General features: G+C 42.4%; 1 protein-coding gene across 12 annotated transcripts in view; it reads right to left on the bottom strand.

The window, feature by feature from the left end:
• Positions 1-12,275, bottom strand: part of MPDZ (multiple PDZ domain crumbs cell polarity complex component) — a 202,584-nt gene that overhangs the window by 128,156 nt on the left and 62,153 nt on the right. For all 12 annotated transcript variants that reach the window (XM_073668027.1, XM_073668043.1, XM_073668066.1 and 9 more), the window contains exons 13-15: positions 8,775-8,860; positions 5,973-6,119; positions 1,357-1,527 (exon numbers count right to left, since the gene is read on the bottom strand). In XM_073668027.1, the coding sequence (XP_073524128.1) occupies positions 1,357-1,527; positions 5,973-6,119; positions 8,775-8,860 (404 nt within the window). The remainder of the gene's footprint in view (positions 1-1,356; positions 1,528-5,972; positions 6,120-8,774; positions 8,861-12,275) is intronic.

Raw genomic sequence — 12,275 nt, 5'->3', positions numbered from 1 at the left:
TGTCTATGCACAGTGTACACAGAAACCTGCCAATCAGTGGTGTAATTATGTCGGGTTATACAGAGCTCAGCATTCAGAGAACTGCTAGATCTGCAGCAGTTTGTTTTTTTTATCAAAACTGCAGCAACCAGCAAAGTAAGTGACACATCGCTGGCATCAGGGTCTCTGTCAGAACATCTTGCTGCTCTCAGATGCAGCAGCAAAAACCTGGTGACAGATTCCCTTTAATAATAGTTGGCATGTATACATAAGAATATAGGACAGCTGGGAGTCAATACTGGAAGGGTGCAGGGCCCCTGCCCTCATGAATTGTCGAAAACTGATAACTAAAAGCTAAACGAACTAATACCTTTGTGCTGGTGGTGCTAATAATACAGCGAACAGCATATTAATGAAAGTCTGCAGGCAACAGTGAAGCATGGTGAAGGTACCTTGCATGTCAGAGGGGGCATTTTAATAAATGGAGTTTGAAGTTTGGTCAGAATTAATGGTATCCTCAAAGCTGAAAAATCAAACCGATACTTATCCATCGTGCAATACCATCAGGGAGGCACCTTTTTGTCTCCAAATTTAATTTTACAGCAGGACAATGACCTCAAACATACAGCCAATGTCATTAAGAACTATCTTCAGCATAAAGAAGAACAAGAAGTCCTGGTATGGCCCCCACAGAGCCCTGATCTCAACATCATTCAGTTTGTATGGGATTACATGAAGAGCAAGAAGGATTTGTGCAAACCTATATCCACAGAAGATCTGTGGTTAGTACTCAAGATGTTTGGAACAATCTTCCCTCCGAGTTCCTTCAAAAACTTTGTGTGAGTGTTCCTAGAAGAATTGATGTTGTTTTCAAGGCTAAGGGTGGTCACACCAAATATTGATTTGATTTAGATTTCTCTTTTGTTCATTCACTTGACATTTTCTTGATTGATAAAAAAAAAAAACTATTAAAACTTCTAATTTTGAAAGCATTCTTACTTTAGAACAAGTTTTTCCACAAGTGCCTAAAACTTTTCTACGGTACTCTACATGAAAATATAGTCATTTCATGTGCTAATAATTTCTAATCCTATTTTATTCTTCTCAGCAGAGTTTTACTTTTTCACATTTCTGACGGATGACACGCAATATAATATAAAACAAAAATAATGTAATCCTTCATTGTGTTCTATGGCATTGCTTTAGTTTCATATTTAGCAAACAGAGTGAATATAACATTTAATTAAGATTGCTAAGGTACTGTATTGTAATATTAATCACTGCCATTAGCAATGACAAATATTTGGCACAGATGCATAACTGCCAAGGTCGACAGCGAGTTTTGCATTCTTCCTGAATTTTTTTTTTAACACATACCTTATCTATGAGATGAATGTCTTGTTCAGAAATGCATTGTTCTTCAGCATTAAATGGGCTGGCATCTCGTTGTAGTGGGCGACAGCATACCATAGTCACGCAGATTGGCAGTTCTTTCAAGATGTTTACTACATCTTTATGATTTTCGCCCAGGAGAGTTATTTCATTTACCTTTACACAAAGGAAAATTCCACTGTGATTCTACATATGTATTGTGCGTGAACATACAACTTCAAATATATTTCCACAAAGAATGAATTAAAGGCAGGAAGTTACCATCATCTATTCTCTAGAATATGGAAATAATGGGCCATAAATGAACAGACCATGAACTTACATTATTAATTAGATTCCTACACCCATGAATGCAAAATACAATATGCACTCTCCCAATAATGTATTTAATCGTCTCTTTTGAAATATTAAAATAACATTCCAATGGGGTCTTTGAGCTTCATAGCAACTCTCTCTGTTGGTGGGGAGTGAACATTTTGGAAAGCTAATGGCTGCCAGAAGTTGCTTTAAAAACTATGTACATCAACACAAAGAATTTTTTTTATAGTTCATTTACTTCCTAAATGAAGTGGCTGCCATTGTTATCGACAGCACAGGTTCTGTTTAAACAGGACGATGATCTGCCGAGAACAATGATCTTTTGTGTAGTGAAATGTTCGTTTGTCGGGAGATCGGCAGTTTAGAATACACAATAATCATGCAGTGTAAATAGACCTCAAAGCATAATTGTCGTTCTAGTAATAATAATAATAATAATAATAATAATAATAAGCAACTATGTAATATATCTCATCAGAGAAATGATCTTCTTTCTCCTCCCGGACTAATCATTCATTCTCAAAACGCTCAATTCACAGGTAAAATCTGTGTTCAGTGAAGACAGATTTCTAGATTACTGAGATAGGAGATAGTGGATCGGAGGGTGAGGAGCTCTGCCTCAAGCTCAGGGATGTCAAATTCACACATACACACAGAGGGCCAAAATGGAAAACTTGAACAAAGTTGCGGCCCAACCAGTATACAGTATAATGGGCCCCACAAAGTCCTCCATACAGAATAATGGGCCCCACATAGCCCTCCATACAGAATAATGGGCCCCACATACTCCTCCATACAGAGTAATGGACCCCACATAGTCCTCCATATAGAATAATGGGCCCCACATAGTCCTCCATACAGAATAATGGGCCCCACATAGCCCTCCATATAGAATAATGGGCCCCACATAGCCCTCCATACAGAATAATGGGCCCCACATAGTCCTCCATACAGAATAATGGGCCCCACATAGTCCTCCATACAGAATAATGGGCCCCACATAGTCCTCCATACAGAATAATGGGCCCCACATAGTCCTCCATACAGAATAATGGGCCCCACATAGTCCTCCATACAGAATAATGGGCCCCACATAGTCCTCCATACAGAATAATGGGCCCCACATAGTCCTCCATACAGAATAATGGGCCCCACATAGTCCTCCATACAGAATAATGGGCCCCACATAGTCCTCCATACAGAATAATGGGCCCCACATAGTCCTCCATACAGAATAATGGGCCCCACATAGTCCTCCATACAGAATAATGGGCCCCACATAGTCCTCCATACAGAATAATGGGCCCCACATAGTCCTCCATACAGAATAATGGGCCCCACATAGTCCTCCATACAGAATAATGGGCCCCACATAGTCCTCCATACAGAATAATGGGCCCCACATAGTCCTCCATACAGAATAATGGCCCCGCATAGTCCTCCATACAGAATAATGGGCCCACATAGTCCTCCATACAGAATAATGGGCCCACATAGTCCTCCATACAGAATAATGGACCCCACATAGTCCTCCATACAGAATAATGGTCCCCACATAGCCCTCCATACAGAATAATGGGCCCCACATAGTCCTCCATACAGAGTAATGGACCCCACATAGTCCTCCATATAGAATAATGGGCCCCACATAGTCCTCCATACAGAATAATGGACCCCACATAGCCCTCCATACAGAATAATGGGCCCCACATAGCCCTCCATACAGAGTAATGGGCCCCACATAGTCCTCCATACAGAGTAATGGACCCCACATAGTCCTCCATATAGAATAATGGGCCCCACATAGTCCTCCATACAGAAGAATGGACCCCACATAGTCCTCCATACAGAATAATGAGCACCACATAGTCCTCCATACAGTATTATGGGCACCACATAGTCCTCCATAGAAAATAATGGGCACCACATAGTCCTCCATAGAAAATAATGGGCACCACATAGTCCTCCGTACTGAATAATGGGCCCCACATAGTCCTCCGTACTGAATAATGGGCCCCACATAGTCCTCCGTACTGAATAATGGGCCCCACATAGTCCTCCGTACTGAATAATGGGCCCCACATAGTCCTCCGTACTGAATAATGGGCCCCACATAGTCCTCCGTACAGAATAATGGGCCCCACATAGTCCTCCGTACAGAATAATGGGCCCCACATAGTCCTCCGTACAGAATAATGGGCCCCACATAGTCCTCCGTACAGAATAATGGGCCCCACATAGTCCTCCGTACAGAATAATGGGCCCCACATAGTCCTCCGTACAGAATAATGGGCCCCACATAGTCCTCCGTACAGAATAATGGGCCCCACATAGTCCTCCGTACAGAATAATGGGCCCCACATAGTCCTCCGTACAGAATAATGGGCCCCACATAGTCCTCCGTACAGAATAATGGGCCCCACATAGTCCTCCGTACAGAATAATGGGCCCCACATAGTCCTCCGTACAGAATAATGGGCCCCACATAGTCCTCCGTACAGAATAATGGGCCCCACATAGTCCTCCGTACAGAATAATGGGCCCCACATAGTCCTCCGTACAGAATAATGGGCCCCACATTGTCCTCCGTACAGAATAATGGGCCCCACATAGTCCTCCGTACAGAATAATAGGCCCCACATAGTCCTCCGTACAGAATAATGGGCCCCACATAGTCCTCTGTACAGTATAATGGGCCTCACATAGTCCTCTATACAGAATAATGGGTCCACATAGTCCTCCGTACAGAATAATGGGCCCCACATAGTCCTCTGTACAGAATAATGAGCCCCACATAGTCCTCTATACAGAATAATGGACCCCACATAGTCCTCCATACAGAATAATGGACCCCACATAGTCCTCCATACAGAATAATGGACCCCACATAGTCCTCTATACAGAATAATGGACCCCACATAGTCCTCTATACAGAATAATGGGCCCCACGTAGTCCTCTATACAGAATAATGGGCCCCACGTAGTCCTCTATACAGAATAATGGGCCCCACGTAGCCCTCCATACAGAATAATGGCCCCACATAGCCCTCCATACAGAATAATGGGCCCCACATAGCCCTCCATACAGAATAATGGACCCCACATAGTCCTCTATACAGAATAATGGGCCCCACGTAGTCCTCTATACAGAATAATGGGCCCCACGTAGCCCTCCATACAGAATAATGGCCCCACATAGAGGTGGTGGTTCTGGTGTCGCGGGCCAAATAAAACCACCCTGCGGGCCAGAGTTTGACACATATGATCTAGCTCATCCATTCTCCTCTCATCTATGCAGACTCATCTCCTATCTTAGAAATGTAATAATTTGTCTACATTGAATACAGACTTGTACCTGTGAATTGAGCGTTTTGAGAACGACTGATCAGTCCAGGAGGAGCAAGAAGATGATTTCTCTGTGTACTATTGATTTATTAAATAAAATTAAAATGACGGTTACTCTTCAAGTCCTTTATGTAGTGCTTCGAAAAGCTGAACCAAATCTCTCACAGCTTCTGCTCCTAGTTTGGAGAGCAGTCTCTGCTCACCCTCTCCCCTCTCTCAGTTAGAGATAGCAGTAAAGCGTATGGGGAAATTGTACATAGATCTCCACAGTGTGGAGAGGAAAGACAGCAGCTATAATCTGAGGGAGGGCAGAGAAAATAGGCAATCGAAAAGAAGAAGTACAGTATTAGAGCTGTGTTGATACATGAGTTAATGAAGTCAACAGTATCCTGGATAAACACAGAACTTACACCTAGCATATATTATTGAGAGATGGTCATAAAAAAGCCCTGAAACTTGGTTCAGGCAATGAATAGTCTAAAAATGAAAAAGGAAAAAAACTTTGTGCTATTTTATTAACTAAAACTAAACATTTACATATGTAAACATTATTTCCCCATGTCAAAGGAGTCCATAGCATTTAACCCAGCATTTTTTTTATCCATATAACAAAAATTAACATATAGGGTGGTATCCCACTAGTGTTTTTCAGAAAAACAAGGCCTTTTCAATGGAGTTTATCCTGCTATTTTTTTGTGACAAAAACACACTGCAGCCAGATAGTTAATGGGGAAGCAGATACTTAGGTATGGTACGTTTTTATGAATTTTCCAATAGGCTTCGCTATAGGAAAAAAGGCCACAAAACACTTAAAACACATAAATTCTTGTAAAAAATAGCATTTTTTACAAGCTAAAAAACTGCAAATACAAAGTGAAGAAAGTCATATGAAATAAAATGAAAGGGCGTCATCTCTAAATGATGCAACTATATCTTACTTCCAGTAATTCATCCCCGCTGTACAGCTTTCCACTGCGACCAACAGCCCCTTCTGGTAGTATAGACCTTAAGAAATGATGACCAGCAGAAGCTTCAAGGCTTATGCCCAATCCACTGCTCTCACTGAACTTGGTAACTTGGGCAACCTGAAAAATAGATATAAAAAATGCACAAAACTGCAAGTGTGTATCATTGCACAGATATCCATCCAAGCTGAATTCATTTGGGAAATGCATATAATTGCTCAAGTTTCCATAGTAACTATATAGGATTTTGCTGTATTTTGGAGGAAAAAAAAAATCCTAAAACACATTCCAACTGTCAGCTCTGGAATGAAAAGATAAAGAAGGAAACCATAACAGAATGCTGTGCTGGTCGTCTAAAAAGGAGAACGCATAAAGACCATTCCACATTATATTCTGCATTTCTCAAGTTAAAATTGTAAAACCAAAGTATTAAACAGGTTATAGGCAGATCGAAGGTCTTCATGCTTAAATAGGTTGTCCTTTCTGAACCACTCTTGTCCATATAGGCTTAATAAATTGAGGTTCTGCACAATATAAACCAGAGTGGAACTCCATTCTTTCAAAACCAGAATTGAGTTTGCTTAAAAGGTACGGTTTAGTTTGAAACCCCATCTAACATGTTGCTGAAACATGTAGTTGCAATGCGGGGAGAAGCAGACTACATACTACCGAGATCCAAAGATCTTCGAGTTGGGAGAAAGGGCAAAGTACTCAAAGAAGTAAAGTGGCTCCCTTCTTCTAGTGATCAGTGGTTGTACCACGGTTCAGAACCCTACCATTGGCATTTTCTGACATGATAAATGATGTTTCAAACTAAACCTTCCTTTTAAATATCCAGTTTCAGGCCTTGATATACTTTCCAGTATTACTGTGAAAGAGTTATTCTTCTAACTGTAAAATCTGGTACTAGTATTAATTGAAATTAGCAAACTCAATGTACGAACAGCAAATTTGATTGTGCATAAAAATTAGTAAAATATTTCAATACTGATACCCCAATATAAAACGTACATACACCAAGTACTTCTAGAGTAAAGTGTTCTATATTTACAGTGCTCAGCATAAATGAGTGCACCCCAACAGATTTGATAGAAAACCTTTAGTTTTCTTTCGGAATCAACAATTTCCATGGGATACCATACTACAAAATACTCCCACAAGTGTGAGATTTGCAATTTTTCACACTCAAAAAAAGAAGTTTTCCTAACAATTCATTCAATACCAAGTTGCAAAAAGGAGTACACCCCAATGAAAATCTTAGAAGCAAAGCTAAAATTTAGGCTACAGAATTCTATTTAAGAAAAAATTCAACCATAGGCAAGCCTAATTATTCATTAAACAGGTGTCTAACAGTCAGTTGACTATAAAAGGGCATTACTTAACAAAAAAAAACCTTGCTGTTTCATTCGGTCAGCAATGGCACCATATGGAAGAGAAATGTTACAACATCTGAGAAAGAAAATAATTTCTTTATACAATAAAGGTGAAGTTTACACGTAAAGCTTTATTTAATCAGTCAGAATACTGTAGCAAAAGTGATATAAAAATTTAACAAAGATGGAACTGCGACCATCTCACAGGGACACCCAGGCCGACCACGAACTTTAACACATAAACAGGAGTCTTCTGATGAGAAGGGTTGAAGAGAATTGAAATGCAAGTTCACTACAGTTAGCTAAAGAAGTAAAAAGCCAAACCAGTGTGAATGTTTCCTGAGAAACAATATGGCATACACTGCAGAGGAATGATATGCATGGGTGTCGTCCACAAAGGAAGCTTCTCCTAAAAAGCTACTCACAAAAAATAGCCTGCCTACAATTTGTCAGGGGCCATGCTGAAAAATGTTAAGACTTCTGGGACTCTATACTCTGGAGTGATGAGACCAAGATAGATGTTTTTGATGGCTTTGCAAGGATAAGGAGTACAAAGAAAAATGCATGATACCTACAATGAAACATGGTGGTGGCAATGTCCTTATGTGGGGCCGCATGAGTGCTGCTGGTGTCGGGAGCTACATTTCATTGATGATGTATCATGAATTCACAGATATACTGCTACATATTGAAAGAGAACATTCTGCCATTACTCCGAGCTCTTAGTAGACGTGCATTTTTCCAATATGACAATGTGCCAAAACACACATCTAAGGCCACTGATGCATTTCTGAAGAAGAACAGGGTAAAAGTGATTCAGTGGCCAAGTGTGTGTCCTGATCAGAACTCAATGAAACATCTATTAGGAATTCTGAACAGACAAGTTGAGCGTCATTGTTCATCCAGGCTGTAAAAGAGATCATTCTTGAAGAATAGAAAAAGATGGATGTTGCAATATGTCACCAACTTGTTCATTCCATGCCTTGAAGACTTGGAGCTGTTCTTAAAAATCATGGAAGTCATTCAAAATACTAGATGCAAATGTTTTTGAGGTGGGGTGTACTCATTTTAACATAATCTGATTTGAGTAACACTAAAGATTTTGTAATTCAAATTATATTATGAATCTTACTGTCATGTTATGGGTTAAAATGTTCTATGAAACTCATGGATGGCAAAATTTTAGAAATTGTTCTTGTGTTCAGTGAGATATTAAAATCTTACTTTTCAAAGGGGGTGTACTCATTTATGCTGAGCATGGTAATTGGCACCCAGACACAAAATAAAGAAATTAATATGAGAATTAATAGGTCTTGTGGCCAAACTATCACCTGAATAAATCTTCTGCTACTTTTATTTCAGTAAAATTGATAGAATAATCTACATAAATGATTAAACATACCACAATGTCATAATTATCACCCATGATTCTCTGCCACTTGTTTCTGAGAGCATCTTCCTGAGTTATGGTCAGGTTATATTCGTCTTCTGGAAAAGAAACAAAAATAATATGAAAATATATTCAACTTCATGATTTGTTACTTATAAAAGTAAAAATTTTGTGGCGTAATTGCACTTTTTGCTGCTTATTTGGTGTGTAAAATACGCAGCGTTTCACAGTCTCAGCAAAATCAATGAGATTTCTGAAATTAATGCTCACATTGCTTTTTCTTTTCCACACAAATTTGGAGTCCTGGCGCATTTTTGCCAAATTGCAGCATGTCAATTCTTTCAGCATTTTTTACAGTGTTTTCATACATTCAAATGAATGTCTAAAAAATGCACGGGGTTCCTGGTGGAATTGACATGAAAAAGATATCCTGGGGAAGATGGAGGGGAAATAGTAAATGCCCCCCACCCCTCAGAAATGAATCTCTGCTGACAACCCAATGGTCTTAGGAGCAATTAGAATTTAAAGGGGTATTCCAATTTCTAAGATCCTGTTCCAATTTGTCATAAGTGTTGTAATCTATATATATAATCGTCTTATCCCGTCTGTCTGTCTGTCTGTCTGTGTGTCAGTCTGTCCAGGAAATCCCGCGTCGCTCATTGGTCCGCCAGCGGTGCCCGCGACCAATCACCGATTTGGGCGCCAAATTTAAATATCGGCCGCGACCAATCACCGATCTTGGCTCCACATTTAAACACCGCTGTACTGATTGGTCGCGGCCGATATTTAAATTTGGCGCCCAAATCGGTGATTGGTCGCGGCCGCGACCAATCAGCAGAGCGGTATTTAACTTTAGCGCCAAGATCACTGATTGGTCGCGCTCTCCGCACGCGACCAATCAGCGAATCGTTTTGGTGAGGAGAGGGGAGCGGAATCGTATTAGTGAGGACGGGGAGCGCCGCTGCCTGTGCGGCTACTTCCACTGCGAAAAGCCTGGAGATGAGCGACTGCTCGCAGCAGAAGTATCCCGACCCGCAGCGTCGCTCCAGGGTCCTCCATTAACACCCTAGCCGCTGATGTCCCCACAGTATCCGCATGGTGTTACAAAGATCCGGACATTTGTGTTAAAAAGCGCTGATTGGTCGCTGGCCGCGACCAATCACCGATTTGGGCGCCAAATTTAAACATCGGCCGCGACCAATCAGCACAGCGGTGTTTAAATCTGGAGCCAAGATCGGTGATTGGTCGCGTCCGATATTTAAATTTGGCGCCCAAATTGGTGATGGGTCGCGGCCAGCGCCAGCGACCAATCAGCGATTTTTAACACAAATGTCCGGACCTTTGTAACACCATGCGGATACTGTGGGGACATCAGCGGCTAGGGTGTGAAGGGAGGACCGGGGAGCGGCGCTGCCTGTGTGGCTACTTCTGCTGCGAGAACCAGGGACATGAGCGGCCGCTCGCAGCAGAAGTATCCGGACCCGCAGCGCCGCTCCCCGGTCTTCCCTTCACACCCTAGCCGCTGATCTCCCCACAGTATCCGCATGGTGTTACAAAGGTCCGGACATTTGTGTTAAAAATCGCTGATTGGTCGCTGGCACCAAATTTAAATATCGGCCGCGACCAATCACCGATCTTGGCTCCACATTTAAACACCGCTGTACTGATAGGTCGCGGACGCTATTTAAATGTGGCGCCAAAATCGGTGATTGGTCGCCGACGCGACCAATCAGCACAGCGGTGTTTAAATGTGGAGCCAAGATCGGTGATTGGTCGCGGCCGATATTTAAATTTGGCACCCAAATCGGTGATTGGTCGCGGGCACCGCCCGCGACCAATCAGCGATTTTTAACACAAATGTCCGGACCTTTGTAACACCATGCGGATACTGTGGGGAGATCAGCGGCTAGGGTGCGAAGGGAGGACAGGGGAGCGGCGCTGCGGGTCGGGATACTTCTGCTGCGAGTGCCCGCTCATGTCCCGGGTTCTCGCAGCGGAAGTACCCGCACAGGCAGCGGCGCTCCCCGCTCCTCACCAATACAATTCGCTGATTGGTTGCGTGCGGAGAGCGCGACCAATCAGTGATCTTGGCACTAAAGTTAAACACCGCTCTGCTGATTGGTCGAGGCCGCTGCCCGCGACCAATCAGCGATTTTGGCGCCAAATTTAAACCCCGCTCTGCTGATTGGTCGCGGTCGCCGGCCGCGACCAATCAGCAGTATTGTCGCCAAATTTAAACACCTCTTTGCTGATTGGTCGCGGTCGCGACTAATCAGCGATTTTGGTGCCAAATTTAAACACGCTCTCCATTCCTCACCAACACGGTTCGCTGATTGGTTGCGGCCGCCGCCCGCGACCATTCAGCGAGATTGGCGCCAAATTTAAACAACGCTCTGCTGATTGGTCGAGGCCGGCGACCAATCAGCAGAGCGTTGTTTAAATTTTGCGCCAAAATCGCTAATTGGTCGCGGCCGTCAGACGCGACTAATCAGCAGTATTGGCGCTAAATTTAAACCCCGCTCTGCTGATTGGTTGCGGCCGTCAACCATTCAGTGATTTTGGTGCCAAATTTAAACCCCGCTCTGTATCGTTCCGCTGATTGGTCGCGGTCGGCGGCCGCGACCAATCAGCAGTATTGGCGCCAAATTTAAACACCGCTCTGCTGATTGGTCGCGACTAATCAGCGATTTTGGTGCCAAATTTAAACACGCTCTCCAGTCCTCACTAACACGGTTTGCAGATTGGTCGCGGCCGCCGCCCGCGACCAATCACCGATATTTGCCGCCAAATTTAAACACCGCTTTGCTGATTGGTCGCGGTTGCCGAATGCGAAAAATCAGCAATTTGGGCGCCAAATTTAAACGCCGCTCTGCTAATTGCGCCCCGTCGGCCGCATACCTATTCTAGAATACCCGATGCGTTCGAATCGGGCCACCATCTAGTAATATTAATAAATGCCTCCAATTACAAATGTAATACAGTTCTTCTGATTCACTATGTAGCTTAACCCATGTGCAGGGCATTGCAGCAGCTTAGGTATCCATGGTTACAACCACTCATATAGTGACAGTTAGTTGCAGTGGTCATAACCACGGATACCCTGTAATGCCCTGCACATGAGGTAAGTGACATAGCGAGTCTAAAAAACTATACAACATTTCTAATTGTAGTTATTTGCTAATATTATTATTACACCTACTATATATTGGGATAGGATCTTAGAGATGGGAATATCACTAAACTCTAAAAGCAAATTTTTCCCCAATGGAGATGAGAAATTAAAAAAATAAAGTTTTATTCAGCTCTGCAGCCACTATTTCACATGTCATAACTGGAGAAGGTTTAGATGTTAGCCTAAATTGAAGTTTTGGGTGTAGAAATTGTAAAGTGTCAGAGCTATTTGTTTGAAGGGGACATTTGCAAATAAAACGGCAGGATTACATTATTTAGTCTTTTTTTCAACAAATATATTATTCAGAGTTGTCATTTGGTTTAGAAACCAGATTTCTGTCT

The sequence above is a fragment of the Phyllobates terribilis genome, unplaced genomic scaffold (assembly GCF_046119375.1).
Source record: "Phyllobates terribilis strain yellow unplaced genomic scaffold, ASM4611937v1 Scaffold_1__5_contigs__length_1240528914, whole genome shotgun sequence".
Classification (NCBI taxonomy): Eukaryota; Metazoa; Chordata; class Amphibia; order Anura; family Dendrobatidae; genus Phyllobates; species Phyllobates terribilis.
The sequence above is the reverse complement of the archived record's forward strand: the minus strand, read 5'-3'. Positions and strand labels throughout refer to the sequence as shown.